This window comes from Mauremys mutica, chromosome 1 (genome assembly GCF_020497125.1).
Source record: "Mauremys mutica isolate MM-2020 ecotype Southern chromosome 1, ASM2049712v1, whole genome shotgun sequence".
In the NCBI taxonomy this organism is placed as follows: Eukaryota; Metazoa; Chordata; order Testudines; family Geoemydidae; genus Mauremys; species Mauremys mutica.
Window position 1 is genome coordinate 153,325,118 of NC_059072.1, and position 26,372 is coordinate 153,351,489.

At 51.0% G+C, this 26,372-nt stretch overlaps 1 protein-coding gene across 1 annotated transcript; it reads right to left on the bottom strand.

The window, feature by feature from the left end:
• On the bottom strand, nt 1-26,372 carry LOC123358344 (cystatin-B-like). The gene is made up of 3 exons (XM_045000922.1): nt 26,223-26,372; nt 1,998-2,099; nt 1-971 (listed from the first exon to the last, which is right to left on the bottom strand). Exons 1-3 carry the CDS (start codon nt 26,289-26,291, stop codon nt 843-845), a joined length of 300 nt encoding a protein of 99 aa, XP_044856857.1. The 5' UTR covers nt 26,292-26,372; the 3' UTR covers nt 1-842.

A 26,372-nucleotide genomic window follows, 5' to 3' on the forward strand; every position in this document is an offset into this window, starting at 1 on the left:
TCTTATATAGCACTTTTAATCTGCATTTTAATGGCAGCTGGTCTGTCAGGGAGATTGCCCTTTCTTGGGGCTGTGAGGAAGATGGCCTTTATAAAGAAAACAATCCAAATCAACACATATATTTTCAACAACAGCTAAGAGAACAGAGTGAAACTCCTGCTAAATACACCTTGTACTTTCCGTAGAAATATTATCTGTTTAGAAGTGGCTATGTGGTTTTAATGCCTTACAAGGACTTTTGGTTAAGATCTGGTGAAGAAGCACTGTCATATCTGACATGTCCTCTATGGGGAACTATATCATATCCTTGCAGGGGGATGGATTTGATTGCCTAGGAAATGCTTCTATTTCAAATGACTATGATCCTATTTCTTTTCACTTTTTCAAGTTTGCTCCAGTGTTGTAAACCGCCATCTTTAGCTCCCTAACAATAACATGTGTTTGCTCTTTACAATTGCATTCTGTAACAGGTGCTAGAAGAAATTCTAATTCTTATACTGCTCTACGTCACAGTTGTACTGGTTATACTCCCTTTTCTCTTCAGCTCACAACAGATTCTATGGGCATGAGTCTCTAGTCACTTACATGAAATTTATGCTGGTGTAAATCCGTTGATTTCAATGGAACTTTGCCTGTTTTACACTAGTGTAAGTGAGAAGAGAACCAGGCCCCTTCTTTGGGATACTGAGGAGAGAGGGAACTCTAGAAAAGGAATTGATATTTCAGACAAGATTTTTCAATGCACTTTCATTCTATTCATTCTATTTCATTCATTCTATAGGAAACATCACTTTGTAGCCTATAAAAAAAAGAAAATTGAGAGAGGCTCTTCCAAAGAGCCGCTAAAAGTAAGTCAGCTCATCATGCTTAGTCTTGCTGCTCTGATAACTGGAGAGGCTCAGAGGTTTGTTCTCATGGGGAAGGCTTTTGAACACCCGCAAGTGCAAGAACTCCTCATTGCCAACATGGACCTGAAAGGTAAAAAGAAAGGGACAGTAAGTTCCATGGAATAAAAAACTTCCAGGGACAGGACATTTTAGCGTGTGTGTGTTTTGGGTTGGAGGAAGGGAAGAGGGGGCCGAGGAGGGGCTGTCTTCTTGTTGGGGCACAGATTAGGAGTCATGAGCTCACTCCCTGGCTCTTTCACACATTCATTGTGTGGCCTTGGGGCAGGACACTCAGGCACAGAAAGGTTGTTTCCCATCTGTAAAACAAGGATAATCAGATTTGTTTACCTGGCAGGGGTGGTGTTGATTTATTAATGCAGTGAGGTGCTCTAATCTAATCTGGGACCACAATTTGGGTCCCCCTTTCCAGGCCTCTTTGTTTGAGAGTGACCAGTCCTCCCACAGCCTTTCGCTCAGGTCTTCACCCTGAGGGCTCCCTCTCTTCCAGCATTCCACTCCTCCAGGCCAACCTGCCTGTCAGACCTACCCCTCTCCACTCAGGGGAATCCACCCTCCTGCAAGAACCCTCAACTTCTGGACTCAACTTCCCCTGACTGGGCCGGTTCTTCCCCTTTTCCTAGGAGACGCTGCCTGGGGCTTCTGCTTGCCAGGGATCCCCAGGTTTGGTCTCCTCTCACCAACAGCCTTCCTCCAAGCTCCTCACCAGCAGCTCATAGTTACTGCTCTCCTTCTAAACTCGGCTCTCTGCCAAGCAACTCCTGCCAGTTCTTCCTTGCTGCTTCCTGTTTCTGTGTGTGGGTGTGTCTCTCTCCCCACTCCCATGGTCTCAAACAGTTCTCACCTGCCAATCTCACCTCTCCCTCCTCAGGGTCCAAGTACCCTCTTTTAAGCCCAAATGGGGGGTTAGCTGATGAGCAATAGGTGTGCTGGACCCCATTCCCTCTTAAAGGGGCCAGTCCCTCTGTGACCCCCATTCTAAGGGCCAAATCACAGGAACCTCTTTGTAATTAACTAATTGAACAAGAATCAAGTATAAGATAGTACACATATAAAATTCAAACTGAGAACCCGTTCCCCACTGCCCTGTACCTTGATGAAGTAGTTTATTCCAGCAACCACCTGAGTTTTAAACTCCACAGCAGTGAAGACCTCAAATTTCTTCCCTTCTTTTTCTTCCACCTGAAGCTTCACCTTAAGAAAATAAAAGATAGGAGAGGGTTTTACTAGTTATTCAAGGCAGATGTAAAGTCTGGAACCCATGAGCTCCACTGTTAGTGTTTCTAAGGCGCAGTACAGGTCACATTGTTGCAGTGTCTCTGGACATGTTGCTCTTCATGTTTCTCAGAAAGATAATGGCTAAAATGTGAGATGTTCCATAAAGCAAGATGTAACAGTTGCAACAATTTCTTGCAATATCCCTGAAAAAACTTTACTGAATGAAGTTCAAATATCTTTGCGATCCAGTGCATTAAATACAAAGATTATGTATTATTGTGGGCTGGGACTGTATGTTCTCTCTCTAGGGGGGACATGCGATAGGAACTCTGGGAAGTGTTATGACCTTCAACTGACTGTATTTAATAATGTGCCAGGCAAGAATGAACTTTTGGGACAAACAGTATCAAGTACTTTGCCTGGGGTATCTCCAGGGGGAGGCGACAGCAAATTCTCCACCTCCAATTATGCCAAAAACCCAGACGTTTGAAGCTACACCCTGAGGAGAGGACCATTTTCTGCTGATCACCTGTACCCAGAGTCTCATGATCAAAGGCCCAAGCTGTATAAAGGAGAGACTGAACCATTCTGAGCTAAAGGCTCTTATGAACTCAATCACAAAACCCCTGTATGCAGTTTGAAGGACTGACGGCTACCACGAAGAGCCGGTGGTAACCTGTAACTGCTGGCAATTGCAGCTGTTCATAGCCTGTGGAGAGAAAGCAAAGGCCAGACGCTGGCCTGTTTAGGCAGTCTGGCTTGCTGGAAATATCACAGTGTGGGCAGGGAACTCTGCAGCTTGGAAAAACCCTGCTCAGGAGGGAACAAGGCATGTGTGTCCACCAAGAGAAGTGACAGCTAAGGCGCAGGGAGCCTAGAGTAGGTGCCCTTGAGGGAGCACCGAGGGGAAATATAAGTGCAGTTGCCCTGAGCTGTGACACAGAGGCACCAATTGGCCCCAGTTCTAGATAGGTAGTGAAACTGGGGCAGCAGCATGGTTCAGCAGACACGGTATGAGGCTGGAAGTCAGGAGATTTGGCTTCTAAATCCAGCTAGCCACCTACCTTGCTATTAATAACCCTTGGCAAGTTATTTCCTCTGTCTGTCTCAGCTTCCCTTTCTTTACTGTGGGAAAATCATACTGATCCACCTATGCAAAGTGCTTTGAAATCTACAGCTAAAAAACACTAGGTGTCAAAAACATACAAAACCATTCCTCTTGGCAACAAGAGTCCTCTTCAGATCCATCTTCCTTTTCAAAATTAAAAAAAGACGGTTACTCACCTGTAGTAACTGTTGTTCTTCGAGATGTGTTGCTCCTATCCATTCCAGTTAGGAGTGCGCGCCGCGCGTGCACGGCATCTCAGAACTTTTTTACCCTAGCAACACCGGCGGGCCGGCTGGCGCCCCCTGGAGTGGCGCCGCTATGGCGCTAAATATATACCCCAGCCGGCCCATCCGCTCCTCAGTTCCTTCTTGCCGGCTACTCCGACAGTGGGGAAGGAGGGCGGGTCTGGAATGGATAGGAGCAACACATCTCGAAGAACAACAGTTACTACAGGTGAGTAACCGTCTTTTCTTCTTCGAGTGATTGCTCCTATGCATTCCAGTTAGGTGATTCCCAAGCCTTACCTAGGCGGTGGGGTCGGAGTGAGACGTGGCGGAGTATAATACCGCGGAGCCGAAGGCTGCGTCGTCTCGAGACTGCTGCACCAACGCGTAATGGGAGGCGAAGGTGTGGACCGAAGACCAGGTGGCCGCTCGACAGATGTCCTGGATTGGAACGTTGGCCAGGAAGGCAACAGATGAGGCGTGCGCCCTCATCGAGTGTGCAGTGACGCGGCCTGGTGGTACACGAGCCAGCTCATAGCAGGTTCTGATACACGCGGTGACCCAGGAGGAAATCCGCTGGGCGGATATCGGCTCTCCCTTCATGCGGTCAGCAACCGCTACGAACAGCTGGGGCGAACGCCGGAAGGGCTTAGTCCGCTCGATGTAGAAAGCGAGCACTCTGCGGACGTCGAGGGTATGCAGCTGCTGTTCCCGAGGCGAGGCATGTGGTTTCGGGTAGAACACCGGGAGGAAGATCTCCTGGTTGAGATGGAAAGCTGACACTACCTTCGGGAGGAAGGCCGGATGAGGGCGAAGCTGCACCTTGTCCCCATGAAAGACCGTGTATGGCGGGTTGACCGTTAGAGCGCGAAGCTCCGAGACTCGTCTCGCTGAAGTAATAGCGATGAGGAAGGCCGTCTTCCAAGAGAGGTATAGCAGGGAGCACGTGGCTAAGGGCTCGAAAGGAGGACCCATCAGTTTGGCCAAGACGAGATTCAAATCCCAGGTCGGGGCCGGGCGCCGCACCGGCGGGTACAAGCGGTCCAGGCCCTTGAGGAAGCGGGAAACCATCGGGTTCGAGAAGATGGACCGCCCTTCCACGGAGGGAAGGAAGGCAGATACCGCTGCCAGGTGGACTCTCAAGGAGGAGACCGCCAGACCTTGCTCCTTAAGGTGCCAGAGGTAGTCCAGGATGGTAGGGACCGGGACCAGGAATGGATTAAGACCTCGATGATCACACCAGAGTGCAAATCTCTTCCACTTCGCTAGGTAAGTGGAGCGAGTGGAAGGCTTTCTGCTCTCGAGCAGGACTTGTTGAACTGCTGCAGAACAGCCTCTCTCCGCGTGGGTCAGCCACTCAGGTACCAAGCTGTCAGATGGAGGGACTGCAGGTTGGGATGGCGGAGTCTGCCGAAGTCCTGGGTGATGAGGTCCGGCCACAACGGGAGGGGGATGGGTTCCCGAACGGAGAGCTCGAGCAGCAGGGTATACCAGTGCTGCCTCGGCCAGGCCAGCGCGATCAGAATGACGTGAGCTCTGTCCCTCCGAAGCTTCAGGAGCACTCGGTGCACGAGCGGGAACGGAGGGAAGGCGTAGAGCAGGCGATCCGTCCAGGGATACAGGAAGGCGTCCGACAGGGAGCCCGGCGAGCAACCCCGGAACGAGCAAAACAGGTGGCACTTCCTGTTCTCCTTGGAGGCGAATAGGTCTACTTGGGGGAAACCCCCACCTCCGGAAGATTGTGTGGGCGACATCGGGACGGAGGGACCACTCATGGGAGAGGAACGACCTGCTGAGATGGTCGGCCAGCGTGTTCTGCACTCCCGGAAGAAAGGACGCTTCCAGGTGAATGGAGTAGGTCACGCAGAAGTCCCACAGGAGCATCGCTTCCTTGCAGAGGAGGGAGGAGCGGGCTCCGCCCTGCTTGTTCACGTAGAACATTGCTGTTGTATTGTCCGTGAACACTGTCACCCCGCGGCCTTGTAGGCGGGCGCGGAAGGTGCGACACGCCAAAAGGATCGCTCGCAGCTCGCGGACATTGATGTGGAGAGCGAGCTCTTGGGGCGACCAAAGGCCTTGGGTGTGAAGGTCGCCGAGGTGAGCTCCCCAACCGAGCGCTGAGGCATCCGTGGTCAGAGTGGCGGATGGGCGAGGAGGGTGGAACGGGACTCCCGCACACACGACCTCCGGGTCGAGCCACCAGCTGAGGGACTCGAGGGTCGGCCTGGTGACCGTGACCACCATGTCGATGGGGTCTCGATGCGGCCGGTACACCGACGCGAGCCAAGACTGGAACGGGCGGAGGTGGAGCCGCGCGTACGCGGTGACATAAGTGCACGAGGCCATGTGGCCCAGGAGGCGGAGGCACAAGCGCACCGTCGTGGTAGGGAAGGCGACAAGGTCCCGGATGATGGAGACCATCGACTGGTGCCGAGCGCGAGGGAGACAGGCCCTGGCCACTGTGGAGTCGAGAACCGCTCCGATGAACTCCAGCCGCTGTGTCGGAATCAAAGTGGACTTCTCGGAGTTGATGAGAAGACCGAGCCGATGAAAGAGAGATATGATTTCTGACATCTGATCCATCACCAGTCGCCGGGACTGGCCTCGAATCAGCCAGTCGTCGAGATACGGGTAAACTTGCATCTGACGACGTCGGAGGGCTGCGGCGACTACCGCCATGCATTTGGTGAACACCCTCGGGGTGGTGGACAGTCCGAACGGCAACACGGCGAACTGGTAGTGAGTGTCGTTGACCACAAACCGGAGGTAACGACGATGGGGAGGATAGATTGCGACATGGAAGTACGCGTCCTTCATGTCGAGGGCGGCAAACCAGTCTCCCGGATCCAGAGAGGGGATGATGGTCCCCAGGGTGACCATACGAAACTTGGGCTTGAGCAGGTACTTGTTCAGCTCGCGAAGGTCCAGGATAGGACGCAGCCCGCCTTTCGCCTTGGGGATGAGAAAATAACGGGAGTAGAATCCCCTGCCCCGTCTGTCCTGAGGCACTGCTTCTATGGCACCCACGCTCAACAGAGTCTGGACCTCCTGTAAGAGGACTTGCTCGTGAGAGGGGTCCCTGAAGAGGGACCGGGAAGGTGGGTGGGAAGGCGGGGGCGAAACAAATTGCAGGCGGTATCCCGACTGGACTGTTTGGAGCACCCAGTTGTCTGATGTTAAGTGGGACCACGCCGAAAAGAAATGGGAAAGGCGGTTGTAAAACAGAGGGGAAGGATCCGGTAGGGAGAGTGATGGGCCATCCTCGAGCGTCCCATCAAAAGGCCTGTTTGGCCCCCTGCGGGGTCTTCGAAGCGGCCTGGCCCTGGTTGCGGCGGTTGCCGGATGGACGACGGCGATTTTGGGCCGGACGTCGGCTGTTGTAAGGGCGATAGCGGGACTGGTAGGCCGGACGGGAGGGCTGTGGACGGAATGGCCTACGCTGCGTCGCTGGCGTATGCATGCCTAACGTGCGTATCGCGATACGGCCGTCCTTTAAAGTTTGGATCCTAGAATCCGTCTTCTCAGAGAACAGCCCTTTAGTATCAAAGGGAAGGTCCTGTAACGTATATTGGACCTCCGGCGGCAGAGTGGAAGACTGCAGCCAGGCAATACGCTGCATCGTGACCCCGGAGGCCAAGGTCCTCGCACCTGAGTCCGCAGCATCGAGGGCGGCTGAGATTGAGGATCTAGACGACCTCCTTCCCTCCTCCAACATGGCCGTGAACTCCTGTCGGGAGGCTGTCGGCAGGAGCTCGGTAAATTTCGCCAGGGACGTCAGGATGTCGAAGACGTACCTGGCGAGGAGGACCATCTGGTTAGCAATCCTCATTTGCAGGCCTCCTGCAGAATAGACCTTTCGGCCTAGCACATCCATACGCTTCGCGTCCTTTGACTTGGGCGCCGAAGCCGGTTGACCGTGCCGCTCCCTGTCATTAACCGACTGGACTACCAGGGAGTCCGGAGTCGGATGTATATACAAGTATTCATAGCCCGTGGGAGGAACAGAGTACTTTCGCTCAACACCATGGGCTGTAGGGGGCACGGACGCCGGCGTCTGCCAGATAGTGGTGGCGTTCTTCTGCACCGTCCGTACAAACGGAAGTGCAACTTGCACCGGCATGTCAGCCTCGACCACGTTGGTGATAGGGTCCTCGTCCTCGTGCACCTCCTCTATGGGCAAGGCCATCGCCGTCGCCACACGACGAAGGAGGTCCTGGTGAGCTCTCACATCAATGGGGGGAGGCTCCTTAGTTGCTGCACCGGCCACCGCCTCATCAGGCGAGGACGAGGAGGACAACCCCTGGACGACTGTCTCCGAAGAGGGGTCCGCCACCTGCCCGTCGGGGGGTGCGGGCTGTGCGTGGTCTTGGGACTCCGATGCTACAGCATCCGCCGCCGGTGTCGAAGGGGCCGGTCTGGAAACCGTCGCCTCTGGGACTCTGCGCTCTGACGCGGGGGGCCTTGGTGGAAAAGGCACCCCCTGGGCCTCGTACTGGGCCCATGGAACCCAAAAGCCCCACGGTTGTGCCCCTTGAGGATGGTCCCGTGGGGTGGGCGGCAGGAGTCCGTATCCGTCCGTGCCGGAAGCGACTGACGTGGGTCGAGAAGGCCATGGCGGTGCCGAAGCGCTCGCAGAGTGCGCTGCCGAATGGGGCAGTCTGTCCCCGGATGGCAAAGAAGCGCGAGGTTGCTCCCGCCGGTACCGGGAAGGCGACCGGGAGTGGCGTCCGTCACGGTGCCGGGAGCTCGACCGGTGCCGGGAGCTCGACCGGGATTGAGATCGACGGTGCCACGAACGTCTGCGCGAGTCGCGGTGCCGGGAGCGGTGCCGGGACGGCGATCTTTGATGGTGCCGACGCGATGGCGACCTGGATCTCGTGCGGCGTCGGGAGTACGACCGGTACCGCGATGACGAGCGGTACCGGGACTGCGACCGACGTTTTGATGGTGACCGGTACCGCGAAGGTGAGCGGTGCCGAGATCGCGAGCGCCTGGATGGAGACCTGCTGCGGGACCGGGACCGGGACCGGGAGCGTCGTCCATGCTGCCTGTCCAGGGACGGTGGCCGGGTCATTCTAGCCGGCTTCCCCGCCGACACGACGGCCCGCACCGGCGGTGCCGGGGGCCGGAGGCCCGGTGCCTCTATGAGCAGGATCAGGTCTCTTGCGGAGGCGAATGTCTCCGGCGTTGATGGTAGCCGGGGCTCAACCGCGGACGGTACCGGGGAGCGTGGCGGCGCCGGACTCTACGGGCCTTGCGGCGCCGGAGTCAAGTGTCCGGTGCACGGCTTGTGCACGGGCACCGCGGGGGCCGCAAGCTGTGCAACCGCTCTTGCAGAGTCCTCAGAGCGGGCCTGAGCTATTGCCTTCGCCAGTCTCTGCTTCCTCGCCAGCGAAAGCGAGCGGTGCCGCGACTTCGCGGTCGCTTTCTGTATCAGCGGCGCCGCGGAGGTGGAGCGGCTCGGTGCTGCCGGTGCGCTCTGCACCAAGGCAGTTCGCGGTGCCGGCGCAGACGGTGCCGGCAGTTGAAGCGACGCTTCCATTAGGATCTGCTTCAGGCGGATATCCCGCTCTTTCCGGGTCCGCGGTTTAAAAGTCGAGCAGATCGAACACTTGTCCGTTCTGTGCCCCTCGCCCAGGCAACGGAGACAGGCGTCGTGCGGGTCTCCGATGGGCATAGGCTTCTGGCACGCCACGCAGGGCTTAAAGCCCGGTGCCTTGGGCATGAGCCCGCACCGGGTGAGGTAAAAGGGGAACCCCCCCCCCTTTCACCTTATCTATATACACTAACTAATCTAAAACTGTAAACTAACTACGAAACTAACTATATACAAAAACGATGTGAACGCTAGGGATCGTGGAGAACGAAGAGCACTCCACAGTTCCAACTGGCCGTCACGGGCGGTAAGAAGGAACTGAGGAGCGGACGGGCCGGCTGGGGTATATATTTAGCGCCATAGCGGCGCCACTCCAGGGGGCGCCAGCCGGCCCGCCGGTGTTGCTAGGGTAAAAAAGTTCCGAGATGCCGTGCACGCGCGGCGCGCACACCTAACTGGAATGCATAGGAGCAATCACTCGAAGAAGAACTGTTATTAATACCTGGAGGCACAGAAGGACTCAGACTTTGTAACACTCAGAGTCACGGCGCCTGTTGCGCATCTGTGATTTTCACAGCATCTCACTGCAAACCAGAGCCTGAGTTAGGCACCTAGGGTCCCTGTACAATGAATGGAGAGAGAGGGGCATCTTAGAGTGCAAGCCACACAAAGCCAGCATGCTAGGCAGGGAGCTGTCTAAGCTAACCAAGGCTAGCCGATGCTGACAAAAAGGGTATGCCAACCTCCACTCCTCCAATGGAAATAAGTGCCCAAATCCAGGCTGCAGGGAGGCGTCACTCTCTGTTTAGTGATTCCATCTGGTGTCAAGTGCCTAAATAGTTTCTTGTGGGAATGAGTTAGGTGCCTGCCTTGCCCACACAAAATGGGGAGGGGGGACACAGGAGGAGGAAGAGCCAGGCTTTTCAGCCCACTGTTCAGAGCACTCACCTGGGATGTGGGAGAACTAGATTCTTCCCTCCTTCACTTAAGGGGGAGAAAGGAGACCCCTGTTCAAATCCTTTCTCCCCTCAAGCCAAGAGAGGAATTGAACCTGGGTCTCCCACATCCTAGGTGAGTGTGATAACCACTGAATTATGTGGTCTTCTGATGTGGGGCTCCCTCAACCTGTGCTGCTGAAGCTGTTCTGCTGTGGATCAATGATGAAAGAGTCAAGAGTGGGGGACTAGACTCAGGGCCGCCTACCTCACCAGTGGGTGCCCGAGCCACCTGGCTATAGAGTCACACTCACTCTCTCACACTTACTCGCCCAATGACTGTTTCATGGTGTACCAAGTACTTACACAGCACCGCCACTTCCTCCTTCAGCCAGATTTTGAATGAAACTCTGTCTGGTAGATGGCCTCTGGGCACACTTACCAGAGCACAGGCCCTGCACGTGACTTACATGGCTGACTGTCTGGCTCTGGCTCATGGATCATGCGGAGGCTTAGGATAGAGATAGGCATTTGGATGCCTGGAGAGAGGCAGCAATGCACATGATCGGAGGCAGAAACTTAGGTACCTTGGGAATTTTTACCCTGAATACTTTGGCACTGGGTGAATTTAGGCACCTACAGGATTTGGTGGAAGTTTTGTGGATGGCAATGGAGCCAAAACCAGGACTTGGAACCTAAATCTGGGCCTAAGTATTTAGTACTATGTAATCAAGCATTTAAAATAAATCTTTAAACTAAAACATCTGTGTTTCAGAAGGGGCATCCACTGAATATTACAACAGAAGTATGTGCTTCATTCCATGGTGGAAATCTAGGGCGTAAGCAAAAGAGCAGTAATAGTCCTGGTATGCAAGAATCAACTAACCCACAAAGCCATGCTTAGGCCTGGTCTACATTAAGGGTTTATACCAAATTTAGCAGCATTAAACCGAATTAACCCTGCACCCGTCCACACAACGAAGCCCTTTATATCGATATAAAGAGCTCTTTAAACCGATTTCTGTACTCCTCCCCGATGAGGGGAGTAGCACTCAAATCGGTATTGCCATTTCAGAATAGGGTTAGTGTGGCCACAATTCAACGGTATTGGCCTCCGGAAGCTATCCCACAGTGCACCATTGTGACCGCTCTGGACAGCAATCTGGAGTCGGATGCACTGGCCAGGTAGACAGGAAAAGCCCCGCGAACTTTTGAATTTCATTTCCTGTTTGCCCAGCGTGGAGCACTGATCAGCACGGACTGTACGGGAGATACTGGATCTGATCGCTTTATGGGGAGACAAATCTGTTCTATCAGAGCTCCGTTCCAGAAGACGAAATGCCAAAGCATTTGAAAAAATCTCCAGACAGAGGCCACAGCAGGGACTCAACACAGTGCTGCGTGACAAGCGTAACGGAAAGACAAAGAATCAAATGGACCCTCATGGAGGGAGGGAGGGGGGACTGAGGACTCCAGCTATCCCACAGTCCCCGCAGTCTCTGAAAAGTATTTGCATTCTTGGCTGAGCTCCCAATGCCTGAAGGGTCAAAAACATTGTCCCGGGTGGTTCAGGGTATATCTCGTCAATTTACCCCCTTCTCCCCCCTGTGAAAGAAAAGGGGGAAAAAATCATTTCTCGCCTTTTTTCAATGTTACCATATGTCTACTGCATGCTGCTGGTAGACACGGTGCTGCGGCGCTGAACAGCAGCATCCCCTCCCCTTCCTTTCCTGATGGCAGATGGTACAAAATAGTGGAAAACCGTCCTCATCATCCCGTGAGTGCGCCTGGTTGGCCTTGGTGAGGTCAGCCGGGGGCGCCTGGGCAACAATGAGAATGACTCCTGGTCATTCCTGGCAGACGGTGCAAAAGGATTGAAAACCATCCTCATCATAGTAACTGGGGGCTGAGCTCCATCAGCCCCCCCCCTTCATGTCTAATGAGGATTCTGTACTGCCTGGACTATCATAGCAGCGGGAGGCTGCCTCCCTCTCATTTTATCTCACTAAAAAGTCAGTGTTTCTTATTCCTGCATTCTTTATTACTTCATCACACAAATGGGGGGACACTGCCACGGTAGCCCAGGAGGGTTGGGGGAGGAGGGAAGCAACGGGTGGGGTTGTTGCAGGGGCACTCCCTAGAACAGCATAATTTCTGTGGGATCTCTGGGGCTCTGACCCGGAGCGGCTGTGCTCTCTGGTTCTCTAGTACACTTGCCCCATATTCTAGGCAGGACTGACTCTATTTTTAGACAAAATAAAGAAGGGAATGACCTGGGGAGTCATTCCCATTTTTGTCCATGCGCCCCCAGCCGACCTCAGCGAGGCCAGACAGGAGCACCCATGACAGCAGCAGACAGTGCAAAAGGACTGATAAACGTCATCACCAATTTCCAATTGCAGACGGTGCTATAGCTGGTAACCGTCTCTTTAACCTTGCAAAGGCAAATGAATGCTGCTGTGTAGCACTGCAGTACCGCGTCTGTCAGCAGCATCCAGTACACATATGTTGACAGTGACAAAAGGCTAAACGGGCTGCATGGTTGCCATGCTATGGCATCTGCCAGGGCAATCCAGGGAAAAAGGGCGCGAAATGATTGTCTGCCGTTGCTTTCACGGAGGAAGGATTGAGTGACGACATTTACCCAAAATCACCCGCGACAGTTTTTGCACTGGGATCTCAACCCAGAATTCCAATGGGCGGGGGAGACTGCAGGAACTATGGGATAGCTACAGGATAGCTACCCACAGTGCAATGCTCTGGAAATCGACGCTAGCCTCGGTACATGGACGCACACCGCCGAAATAATGTGCTTAGTGTGGCCGCGTGCACTCGACTTTATACAATCTGTTTTAAAAAACAGTTTACGTAAAATCGGAATAATCTCGTAGTGTAGACATACCCTTAGTTGAGAGTAATTTGACATCTGTCTCCTTTCAGATGTGCTGCGCATATGGCATGCATGGCTTTGTTTGTATGAGACATACAAGTATAATAGTTTTTAATCCTGAGGGAATTCTGCGTCATGGCAGGTGCGCAGAATTCATGTCCCCTGCAGATTTCTTTGCTTCCCCGCAGAAGAATGAATTCTGACGGGGAAGCAACGGAAAAGGCACAAGAGCGGTCACACGCTGATCCCCGGCAGCACAGGCTGGTTTGTTTGGGCAGCCAGAGCAGTTGGTAGAAATGTAAATCACTGCCGGTGGAGAGTGGGCAGTGTGTGTATGTGTGCGTGACGCACACACACTGTCCCTCTTGCTCACTATTGCAGCACACTTTGCATGGAGGGGAAGGGCTTTGGGGTGTTTCTGAGGAGGTAAGCGTGGGGCAAGCTCTGTTCCCCTCAGAGCAGAATGTAGTGGCCTGCCTGCTTAGTGAATTGTTCCCATTGTCTTAGTGAATTCCCCCAGGAATATAAAACAGGTGTAAAAGTTTTAAGGCTCCTCTACATTGCCAGAATGGCATAAAGAACAGTTAGGTATCAGGGAGTAGCCTTGTTAGTCTGTATCCATAAAAACAACAAGGAGTCCGGTGGCACCTTAAAGACTAACAGATATATTTGGGCATAAGCTTATGCCCAAATACATCAATTAGTCTTTAAGGTGCCACCGGACTCCTTGTTGTTTTTGTAAAGAACAGTATGGCCTTATATATGCCTATAGTGCTTTATAGAACTGGTCTAAATTTTTGGACTGAAAAAAATTCCTATGAAAATGTGGTGCATAAACTGTTTCCTACTGACCTTTCTGGAGATGGTCAGTAGCCAGTATAAATTGTGAGTTTGATTCCCCAGCCCTCACTTGCTCTTCAGTTGCCGATGATGTAACATGAGCATATGGCTGCATATATTTGTTGACTAATAACTAGAAATAAAGGGTCAAACCTAGATACATTACCATTAGGCAAGAGGGTCTGGGGATTTCCTCCAATGCTCCCCACTCCCATTCTCCATCCATTGTATTGTACTTTAAATAAATTACCAAAATAATTGAAATCAGAGTAATTATATTGCATTATTTTGACAAATAAAATATGCAGACTATTACAGAATTTTAAAATATTGTGTGCAGCATTTTTAAATTTTTGGTGCAAAATTCCCCCAGGAATAAGTTTTTAAACCATAAAATCATTTGGTGCTGAAGTAATGTCTAAAAAAAAATATTTTAAAACTGTCCTGTGGAAAAAGGATCCCATTTCCTATGGGAATATAAATAAAGGCCAGTTAAGTGTGAGACTTTAGGAAGTCCATTTAATGGATCTTTCACAGTATGATACTTATGACTAGTAATAATAATAATAAATAAGAAGTGTTATAAAGTAATAAGTGTTTTGCATTTCAAAAATTCTTTGATCATTGATTGAGGTTTCCAACCCTTTGTGAGTTAGCTATTCTTATGCCCATATTACAGAAAGGAAAACTGAAGTACAAAGAGAGGAAGTGACTTGTCTAGTATCATAGAGGCAGTGATAGAACCTGAGAGAATTCACAAATTACTGTTTGTCTTTCTGTGCTCAGTTCATTGAAACACACGAGCTACAGCATAGGCTTTAGGTTGAAGAGAGGGATAATTTCAAACTTTACTTACAAGGACAAGGCAAGCTAATGATACTGACCAGTAATGCAGCCTTGTAGTCCCTGCCTCAACCCCCGTTCAGCACAGCTGATCTCATCTCCTTTGGGTGCATGGCTATGTATTCTCCACCTCTCACAGTTCTCTGCTGTGCAGAAACACAAGTAAGGAGCATATACACAATCTAGCTCAGAAAAGGAAATTCCTGTTCCCTGTAAATATCCATTAAACAGGAGGAAAAAACCATTTGCCATTGTATTGCTGAGTCAGCGCACCTGCTCCCACTCCCCAAACACAGAGGGTTCCAGCTGGCTGCTCCTCAGGCTGCTCCGTGAAATTGTGGAGTGGAAATGGACCCGTCACTGCATTAGCAGCCAAGCTGCTGCTGCTGCGAACATTCTGTGTAAACACAACTGAAGTACTAATGAGCTAATGTTGCACCACTAAACAGAAAGAAAAATCCAGTAATATCATGGCCTCCCCCTCAGTGATTCTAGACCCTGCTCTGAGTGTTAGAGGTTAGGCAGACATCCTGGATCAGCATATTTTATTTTTCCACCCTAAAGCAAAACACTTGGCTCCACAGATGCAGATGAGCCACAGTCATATGCAGCCTGGGGGCTGATGTTATTACCACAGAAACACTGACTCACAAGAGCATGTGACTGACAGTCCCAGGTGGGAGGGGAGCTCACAGGGAGAAGTGGTTCTGTGCTCCAGAAGGAGGCAGACCAGTTGGGAGTCTCTGGATAAAATTAAAAGGGTTAAAAAAATAGGGTTCATGTCATGGTGTGGGAGGGGGGAGGATGCTACTGTAGACCACCAAATCAGGAAGAGGAGGTGGATGAGGCATTTCTAAAACATAATAAAAATATCCAAAACACAAGATCTGGTAGTAATGGAGGACTTTAACTGCAGACATCTGTTGGTAAAGTAATACAGCAAAATCTCCAATAAGTTCTTTGTATGTATTCAGGACAAGTTTTTGTTCCAGAAAGTGGAGGAAGTAACCAGGGGCACAGCCATTTCAGACTTGATTCTGACCAGCAGGGAAGAATTGGTTGCGAATCTGAATGTGAAAGGCAATTTGAGTGACAGTGATCATGAAAAGATGGATTTCATGATTCTAAGGAAAGAAAGGAGTGAGAGCAGCAAAATAAGGATAACAGACTTCAAAAAAGCAGACTAACAAACTCAGAGAACTGGTAGTTAAGGTCCGATGGGGAGAATATCTTAGGGAAAAAATCAGTTCAAAAGAGTTATAGAATCATAGAAGATTAGGGTTGGAAGGGACCTCAGGAGGTCATCTAGTCCAACTCCCTGCTCAAAGCAGGACCAACACCCAGCCAGGGCTTTGTCAAGCTGGGCCTTAAAAACCTCTGAGGATGGAGATTCCACCACCTCCCTAGGTAACCCATTCCGGTGCTTCATCACTCTCCTAGTGAAATAGTGTTTCCTAATATCCAATCTAGACCTCCCCTATTGCAACTTGAGACCATTGCTCCTTGTTCTGTCATCTACCACCACTGAGAACAGTCGAGCTCCATCCTCTTTGGAACCTCCCTTCAGGTAGTTGAAGGCTGCTATCAAATCCCCCCTCACTCTTCTCTTCTGCAGACTAAACAAGCCCAGGTCCCTCAGCCTCTCCTCATAAGTCATGTGCCCCAGCCCCCTGATCATTTTCGTTGCCCTCTGCTGGACTCTCTCCAATTTGTCCACATCCTTTCTGTAATGGGGGGCCCAAAACTGGATGCAATACTCCAGATGTGGCCTCACCAGTGCCAAATACAGGGAAATAATCACTTCCCTTGATCTGCTGGCAGTGCTCCTATTGAGAACAGCACAAGTGTGTAGGGACCAAAATCAGAAAGGCTAAGGCACAAAATGAGTTACACCTAGCAAGGGACATAAAAGGCAATAAGAAGTGGTTACTTAAATACATCAGGAGTAAGAGAAAGATGAAGGAAAGTGTAGGTCCTCTATTTACTGGGGAAGGAGAACTAAGAACTGATGGCATCAAGAAAGCTAAGGTGCTTAATGCCTATTTTGCTTCAGTCTTCACTAAAAAGGTTAACGATGACCCGATACTCAACACAATTATTGACAACCAGGGGGAAGGAATGCAAGTCAAACTAGGGAAAGAACAGGTTGAAGAATATTGAGTTATATTAGAGGGGGGAGGTATAGCTCAGTGGTTTGAGCACTGGCCTACTAAACCCAGAGTTGTGAGTTCAATCCTTCAGGGGCTATTTGGGGATTAGTCCTACTTTGAGAGCAAGGGGTTGGACCAGCTGAGGTCCCTTCTAACCCTAAGAATCTATTATTCTATTCCAGCAGATGACATTCATCCTAGGATCCTTAAGGAACTAGCTGATGCAATCTTGTTAGTGATTATCTTTGAGGACAGGTGAGGTCCCAGAAGATTGGAGAAGGGCAAAAAAAGTACCTATCTTAAAAAAGAGGAGACAAGGAAGAGCCAGGGAATTATACACCAATCAGCTTAACTTCAATATTTGGAAAGATATTGAAGCAAATTATTAAACAATCAATTTGTAAGCATGTAAAAAACAGTCAGCAGGATTTATCAAGAACAAAACCTGCCAAACCAACTTAGTTTCCTTCTTTGATTGGTTTACTGACCAAACCGGGGGGAAGCAGTAGACATGATATAACTTGATTTTAGTAAGGCTTTTGACACAGTCCTGCATGACATTTACAAAAGAAAACTAAGGAATGTGGTCTGGATGAAATTACTATAAGGTGGGTGAACAATTGGTATTCAGATGATAGTTATCAATGGTTTGCTGTCAACTTGGGAGAGCACATCCAATGGGGACTTGGCAGGGGTCATTCCTGGGTCTGGTACTAATCAATATTTTCATTAAGGACTTGGATAATGGAGTAGAGAATATGCTTATAAAATCTGCAGATGACATTATAGGCAGGGCTGCAAGCATTTTGGAGGACAGGTTTAAAATTCAAAATGACCTTGACAAATTAGAGAATTGGTCTGAATTCAACAAGATGACATTCAATAAAGACAAGTGCAAAGTACTTCACTTAAGAAGGAAAAATCAAATGCACAACTAAAAAATGGAAATAACTATATAGGTCAGGGGTCGACAACCTATGGCACGCGTGCCAAACATGGCACGCGAGCTGATTTTGAGCAGCACGCAGCTGCCTGCTGCGGTCCCGGCCTAACTCAGCCCCCTCGCCCACCGCTCTCCCCTGCGGGGGCAGGAGGCAGAAGCTTGGTTCTGCGGCAACCAAGCTTCCCTCTCCCCCGCTTCTTCCCCCAGTGTGGTGCTTTCCTGCCCCTCCCCCTCTCCGTCCCTGCGCCAATCAGCTGATGGCCCTTGCGAGGGGGAGGGGGGAAGAGCGGCAGCGTGCAGGCAGCTCCATAGAGGACGCAGAGAGAGGTAGGGACGGAGCCTTGGGGAAGGGGGTGGAACAGGGCCAATCTCTTCCAGCCCCCTGCCGTGAGCCGCTCAGGGCAGGGGGCTGGAAGCACCCCCACGAGCCGAGCACCCCAGCCCTCTGCCCTGCACCCCCCACACACTCAGCATTCTGCCCTTCACCTCCCATACTCCCCAGCCCTCTGCCCTGACCCTTGAACCTCCCACACACACCCAGCCTTCTGCCCTGCATCCCCACAGTCCCATCCCTCTGCCCTGAACCCCCACACTCCCCCAGCCCTCTGCCCTGACCCTTGAACTCCCCCACCCAGCCTTCTGCCCTGCACTCCCCCACACACCCAGCCCTCTGCCCTGATCCCTGAACCCCTCTTCCCCAGCCTTCTGTCCTGAACCCCCGCCCCCAGCCATCTACCCTAACCCCAACCCCTGAATCCCCGCCCCCAAGTCTGGGGTCCCGGAGTCCCGGCCGCAGGCTCTGCTCAGCCCGCTGCCGGCCTAGGTGAACAGAACCCCAGGCTGGCAGCGAGCTGAGCAGGCTGGCGGCGTAAGATCAGCATTTTAATTTAATTTTAAATGACGCTTCTTAAACATTTTGAAAACCTTGTTTACTTTACATACACTAGTTTAGTTATATAATATAGACTTAGAGAAAGAGACCTTCTAAAATGTTAACATTTATTACCGGCACGCGAAACCTTAAATTAGAGTGAATAAATGAAGACTCGGCACACCACTTCTGAAAGGTTGCCGACCCCTGATCTAGGTGGTTGAACTGCTGAAAAGGGTCTAGGATTTATAGTGGACCACAAACTGAATATGTCATCAATATGATGCAGCTGCAAAAAAGGCTAATATCATTCTGGGGTGTATTAACAGGAGCGTTGTATGGAAGACACAGGTGGTAATTGTCCCACTCTACTCAGCACTGGTGTGATCCCAGCTGGAGTCCAATTCTGGGCACCACAATTTAGGAAAGATGTGGATAAACTGGAACAAGTCCAGAGGAGAACAATAAAGATGACAAAAGATTTAGAAAAGGTGACCTATGAGGAAAGGTTCAAATAACTGGGGATGTTTAGTCTTGAGAAAAAAAAAGACTGAGGAGGGGCCTGGTAACAGCCTTCCAGTATGTTGAGGGCTGTTTTAAAGAGGACTGCGATCAATTGTTCTCCATGTTCACTGAAGGTAGGACAAGAAGTAATGGGCTTAATCTGCAGCAAGGAAGATTTAGGTTAGATATTAGGAAAAAAACTTTTTAACTATAAGGGTGGTTAAACGCTGGAATAGGCTTCCAAGGGAGGATGTGGAATCCCATTACTGGAAGCTTTAAGAACAAGATAGACAAACAACTGTCAGGGATGGTCTAGGTTTACTTGGTCCTGCCACATCACAGGGGGCTGGACTTGACTGACTTCTCAAGATCCCCTTGAGCCCTACATTTCTATAATTCCACCTGCTGCACATCCTCTTGTAGCTTGAAAAGTTTGAGGCTGGCCAGTCAGAATCACGTATGGGAGAGTACAAAAAAAGCAAACGTCATTCTGGGATGTATTAGCAGGAGTGTTGTCAGCAAGACACAAAAAGTAATTCTTCTGTTCTACTCCATGCTGATTAGACCTCAAATGAAGTATTGTGTCCAGTTCTGGGCATCACATTACAGGAAAGGTGTGGACAAATTGGAGAAAGTCCAGAGAAGAGCAACAAAAATGATTAAAGGTCTAGAAAACATGGCCTATGAGGGAAGATAGAAAATACTGGGTTTGTTTAGTCTGGAGAAGAGACAACCAAAGGGGAATATAACAGTTTTCAAGTACATAAAAGATTGTTACAAGGAGGAGGGAGGTAAATTGTTTTCGTTAACCTCTGAGAATAGAACAAGAAGCAATGGGCTTAAAGTGCAGCTAGGGCAGTTTAGGTTGGACATTAGGAAAAACTTCCTAACTGTCAGGGTGGTTAAGCACTGGAATAAATTGCCTAGGGAGATTGTGGAATCTCCATCATTGGGGATTTTTAAGAGCAAGTTAGACAAACACCTGTCAGGGATGGTCTAATCCTCCCATGAGGGCAGGGGACTGGACTAGATGACCTTTCAAGGTCCCTTCCAGTCCTATGATTCTATGATTTTAATATGGGGGTATGTTTGTTTTAACGCTTTTCTGGGCAGTTTTTCAGCTAGTTTAAAAGCAACTTCACATTTTAAAATAATGGATAAAAAGCTCTTTGCCCATTCTCCTGATTAGCTGAATTTTGGATTATCTGATCTGGCCCCAGTCCCAATTAGATCAGATAAACGGGGTTCTACTGTAATTTGTTCCAGATACTGGGCTGGCAGAGACAACTTTTCCCCTGGAGCAAGGGGAGTCTAAATTCCGATCAGGTTTCTGGTCTGCCCTTGGGACCTTATACAGGTCCAGGGACCCCAGAATCAGGGGTGTCAGGAGGGCCATAGCCCTCCCACTTTTTGAAAGTGGGCAGGCCTGACCCATCCAATTTTTGCCAAGGCAGACTCTGCCCCCTTCCCCTCCTCTTCCCCCTGAGGCCCCACTTCCCATCCAGGCCAACGTGGAACTTGGCTGGGGAGCTGGGGCAGTTGCACGTGGATCCTACACCAGTCCCAGGCCTGTGTCCCCGCCCCCCAGGATCCCCGCTGAGCTGTGGAGGTGGAAGGTCCGTGATGCCACGTGGGCTCCCCACAGCTACCCGCATGGCTCTCGGGGTGGGGGAGGGACCTCGGGGCCACTGGCCAGCCATGGTAAGACCTGTGCAGGCAGCTGTGGGGAGCCTGGGTTCCTACAGCTGCACTGGGCAGGGGGGCCAAGGGGAAGGAACACGGGGCTGTTTTCGGCTCACCCTGGGCGGGCTCCCTGGGGCATTGGGAGGGCCACTTTTGGGAAGACTCCAATGCCCTTGCCCAAGCCTCATAGCAAAGCCAGAATTGAGCCTATAAGCATTTTAGAGTAATTTTTATAAACCCCTTTTGATTTCGTCTTTATTAAATTATGTATGACTTGTCATTTTTGAAGAATTTTTTGGGCACATTTCGAAGCCTCTCCTTTCCAGTGGAGAAGGATTTCGTTGTGTGTTTCAACAAGACATAAAACAGTCTCTAATTGGTCTTCTTTAAGCAAAACAAACAACAATCTCCCTCATTCAAAGTGTCCCTAAATGACAGCCCCTGCCAAGGCCATCCTTACTCATATGTAAAGTACACAGCTGTGTAGGGCACCAGGAAGTTTGGGGCACCTGCGCCCTATGCAGCTGCATGCTGCTCCAGCCCGTTCCGTCTCTTCCCCATGGCCTCCGCCCCTGCTCTGCCCCACCCCAGCCTGACCCCACTCCCCTGAGGACTGAAGCAGGGCCGGGCCTGCACTCCCTGGTGGTGGGAAGTGCAGCAGCGCGGTCCAGTCCCAGCCACGCCACCTCTGAGTGCTGGGGGTGGTTTCCTCCTCCCCACCAAGCCAGCCCTGCCTTCCCTGCGGAGGCCTAGGGCCCCCACACACACCCCGCCGGGGGGAAGGGGAGGCTGTGTAGGGCCCCAGAATAGCTAGGGATGGCCGTGGCCCCTGTTCTTGATTTACAGACCCCACATTCCCGTGCAGCTGTGACCCTCCTGAGAAATCATCACTGGCATCACCACACTTTTTGACTCTCTGCAGCAGACAAGCATCTCATGCCTTGAACAGCAACTCCGCCTGTCATTCAGTTTCCATTCTCTATACACGCTGTTTACAAAAAAAAAAAAAAAAAGTTGCTTTTATTTTGTAGTGCCTGGTCATCTTTCCCTCTCTGTAGGGTGACCAGATGTCCCTTTAAAAATAGGACAGTCCCATATTTAAGCCCTCCTGCAGGGGTGCCAACTTTTTTTTTTTTTTAAATGGGCAAATTGTCCCATATTTTCTGTCTTCCCCACGAATCAGTACTGCTGGGTCCTGCTGCTGGCCGGATCCCTACTCGCCAGCCGCCTGCCCACCAGCGGGGAATGTGAGGAAGGAGCAGGTCCAGTGGCCGATGGTGGGTGTGCAAGGCTGGTGGCAGGGCAAAGATGCAGCATGCAGGGCCGGGTTGCTCCTCCTGCTAGTCTGTCAGTGAAGCCCCCGCTGCATGACAGCTTTTGGCCAGCAGGGCCCTGCCCTCTCGTCCTACTTCCGGCCGGCACTGGTTGCGTGCCGGGAGCTGCGATGGCTGGCGAGGGCAGGCAGGTACCGGGTGGCGGCCAGTTACGTGTCACCTCTACTGCCCACCTCTCAGCCCTTTACGTGCTCTCCCTCTCACTGTCTTTTTAACATGGGCTCAGTCAACTTGAACATTTGTACTGACTGACTGCCACTGAACTCATTTGAAAATGAGTAATTTTACCAGATGTCTCACATTCAGCATAAGGAGGGGAAATATGGTCACCCCACCCCTCCACCTCTTAAACAGGCGTGCTCAGGCCAAAGGCCTCCCAATGTCCCTCCTCCCCAGAGTAGTGACTCCCTAACCTAGGGTTACCATATTTGAACTTTCAAAAAAGAGGACACTCCAAGGGGGAAGGGGGTGGCAGCCCCACCCCCTAGCCATTCCCTCCCCCCCACAGAACCCCCAAACCCATCTGACCTCCTTTGCTCCTTGTCCCCATTGCCCCCTCCCAGGTCCCCTGCCCCTAACCGCCCCCTCTACCCCCATCTAAGCCTCCCTTCTCCTTGTCCCCGACTGCTCCCTCCTGAGACCACTCCCCCAACTGCCCCCCCTAGGATCCCACTACCTACCTGTCCCTTGACCTCAGTGACTTGAGTTGCATGCCAGCCACAGCACTTGTCCTCAACAGTTTGGGAGTCACATTTTTAAATTACTGCTACACTCCCATAAACAAAAAATAGTCATTCTCCATCATTGTAATAAAAACCTTTATAAATATTCATAGAAAAGGGGATCTCTTTCAGTAAATAAAAGCAGAATAGAAGTAACTTCAAAAAGTTCTCTGAAATCTTTGTTAATAGAGAAAGCTCCGAGAAGATCTCCAAAAGCTAAGCACTTCAAATGTTTTTATTTTCTTCTGGATTCATATTCATCTTCCTGCCAGATCAAAGAACTTGAATCTTCAAATATAAATATTGGCCATTTTCAGACTTGCACTTAATTCTTCTCCGAATGCATGACTTGCAGTGAGTTTTTATGAGGAAGTTTTACAGACCAGGTCTTATATTCACCACAGTTTGTATCACTGTTGAATAATAGCTGACTGCGTCTCCAAATATAATACGTATGTAGGCAATGAGTTAGATTTAATAGTCTTTATTGGATTCTGATATTTATTGCAAAATTGAACTAAGTGCTTTGACGAAGCAGTTTTTACAAGCACTAGTATGAACTGAAGCTAGCAGTTACATTAATTTAATCTCTGTTCTGTGGATCTGACGAAAAACTTGGCAAGAATTTAGACAGTAGCCCTGGCAAACGTTACAGAACACCATTGTGGGTAAGGGATTACATAGCTACTGCCAGTGGCTGTAAACAAAAGAAATGATGTTTTAACAGTTAGCCAGTGAGAAACCATAATATTTCCATTATTATACAAACAGGTCTTAAAGTCTTCGCCTTTCTTCCTGATGTGCTAAAAGCAATTACATTGGTTAATAAAGTTCAAAGACAAGTTTTGTTTTTCCTATTCACAAAGTGTAAAGGACAGAGCCTCTTTAGAATGCTGAGTGTTCAGGGCCGCCCAGGGGATTCTGGGGGCCTGGAGCAAGGCAATTTCAGGGGCCCCTTCCATAAAAAAAAAAAGTGCAATACTATAGAATACTATATTCTCGTGGGGGCCCCTGCGGAGCCCGAGGCAAATTGCCCCACTTGCTGCCCCTGCCCCCCCCCCCCGCCAGCCCTGGGAAAAATAAACATTTAAAAATCTTCCGCATCTCGGCACAAACCCAGTTTTGAGAAAACTTCTTTTCCAAGTCACCTTTACAAGGTATCACTGGTTCTCAGCATCAGCTAGTGCTAAAAGGCTCTAAAGCTCATTAAAAGGGTTGGACAAATATTTTCTGTCAAAACTTTTTTTGGATTGAAAACTAGGGGTTTTTAAAAAGCAGAAAAAAATCAAGGACAATGTCTGCTTTCCTTCAAATTTTGTTGTGTTTTTTAATTGAAAAGATGAAATTAGTCTGCCAAAACCTGAACATGGTTTGGGGTTTCAGAAGTGTGTGGCCAAATATTTGCTGCTTGCTGTGTTTGTTTAAAGAAACAATAAAAAAAACCTGCTTTAAAAAAATCCAAAACTTTTGAACCACCTCAGCTTGTGACCAAACGCCTGAGCCCATCCAGTCAGAGATTTTTCCAGGTTTCTGATTTTTCCAGGTGCTGGCTTCCTTGACTCATATCTGTCTCCATAACTTTGGGTTCATTTAGCTTAGAACATAAGAACAGCCATACTGGGTCAAACCAAAGGTCCATCCAGCCCAGTATCCTGTCTATCGACAGTGGCCAATGCCAAGTGCCCCAGAGAGAGTGAACCTAACAGGTAATGATCAAGTGATCTCTCTCCTGCCATCCATTTCCACTCTCTGACAAACAGAGGCTAGGGACACCTATCCTTACCCAACCTGGCTAATAGCTATTAATGGACTTAACCTCCGTGAATGTATCTCTTTCCTAGAGACTGGCTCCACAGCGTCCCTCACAAACTGGAGATGGTTACTGTGGGTTTGTCTTTAGTATAGTTTATGTACATATTTCCACAAACTGAGCATTTGAGCTTGTTCCAGAATCTGGGATGAGCCTATGTTGTGAAAACTGAAATGCTCAAAATAGCACATGTATGTGAATGGACACAGGGTGCTAAAATTAAATTAACCCAGGGGTTCTCAAACTGGGGGTTGGCACCCCTCAAGGGGTCATGAGGTTATTACTTGGGGTCACAAGCTGTCAGCCTCCACCTCAAACCCTGCTTTGCCTCCAGCATTTATAACAGTGTTACATATGAATTAAAAATACTTTTTTTAATATATGTGGGGAATCAGACTCAGAGGTTTGCTATGTGAAAGGGGTCACCAGTACAAAAGTCTGAGAACCAATGAATTAACCCCTCTGGAGCCTTGGGGAATGCAGGGGGAGGGTCCTCCCTTGGTAGGGTTGGGAAGGAGGTAGGTGATGTAGGATATTGCTCTTCACAGGTGATCCCTCTCCCACAGAAAAAATAACAGCTTGGCTCTTTGTGGTAAATAGCTGTCTGCAAGCCTTAAACTGGTGAATGAGCTTTAGGGTAGGGTAGAGAAGGCTGTGCCTCCTCAAACAGCCTGGACCTGCCCCCTATCCACTTCCTGCCCCCCAACTCCCCCCTCAGAAGTCCTGACTCATCCTGCTCCTTGTCTGCTCACTGCCCCCCCAAGACCCCCTCTCCCCCCCCACAGAGCCCCCCCCCACCAACCCCTTCTCCATTCCCTGTCCCCTGACTGCCCCAACCCCTATCCACCCCCCCGCCGAGTCCTGACAAACCCCCGGAACACCCACAATCCAACCCCCCCACCCAAGAACCTCTGCCCCCTCCCTGCCCCTTATCCAACCCCCCCTACCCCGCCCCTGGGCAGGCTGCTTACCCCCGCCTCCCAGAGCCGTCCAGGAGCAGCCCTGGGGAGCGCTGCAGCGGCCTGACTCCAATGGGGCCTGAGCTCGCAGCCCCGCCCCCTCACCACACGGCTCTGAGCAGGGAGGAGCTCGGGCCCGCCCCCGCCACACGGCTCTAGCTCTGTCCAGGGCCGCTCCTGGCCGGGGGGCGCCCGGGGGGGGGGAGGCAGAGGTGGGGCAGTCTGGGGGGGGGTGTGGCCCGGGGGGTGATACAGTCTTACCATGATCTCTTCAGCCATTTTTCTAAGTAAAATAAGTTACACGTTTAATGCTGCCTGAGACAGAGAGACGGAGCCACACGAACAGATAACACCGGCGTTAAAACCAGCTATAACCGGGGGGAGAGGAGGCAGGACCAGGCAGGAAAGGGAGAGGAGGGTTTTGCTCAGGGAACAGGCCGCTCAGCGCCCCCGGCATCCCGCGCCCCTTCTCCCACCCAGCTCCCAGCGGCGCGTCTGGCCCCGCGCCCCGCCCCAGCGCTGCCGGCCAGCGGAGGCTGCCGGGGAGGCCCCGCGCGGCGGCTCGGTCCGGCCCGGCGCTTTTCGGTCTTTAACCGGCCGCCCCCGGGAGGGGAGGGAGGGGGGGGTCCCGGGCACTCCCCCCGCCCCCGCTATTGGAAGACCGGAAACCCGGCCACGCGCCCTCACCTCGTCGGCAACCTGCTGCGCTTCCGGGGTGGCCGGCTGGGCGCCCGTCAGCCCCCCGCACTGCCTCATCGCGGCGGCGGAATCCGGAGCCCGCCGCAAGCCGAAGCGCAGCGACTCCGCAGCGAACAAGATTCCGTCACGTGATCCCAG

Excerpts from the sequence above, each read along its gene's own strand:
- LOC123358344 (XM_045000922.1), bottom strand. The coding sequence starts at position 26,291 with ATGAGGCAGTGCGGGGGGCTGACGGGCGCCCAGCCGGCCACCCCGGAA. Across the intron at positions 2,100-26,222 it reads CGCAGCAGGTTGCCGACGAG|GTGAAGCTTCAGGTGGAAGA; the intron begins GTGAGGGCGCGT and ends TATTTTCTTAAG. Across the intron at positions 972-1,997 it reads GAATAAACTACTTCATCAAG|GTCCATGTTGGCAATGAGGA; the intron begins GTACAGGGCAGT and ends TTTACCTTTCAG.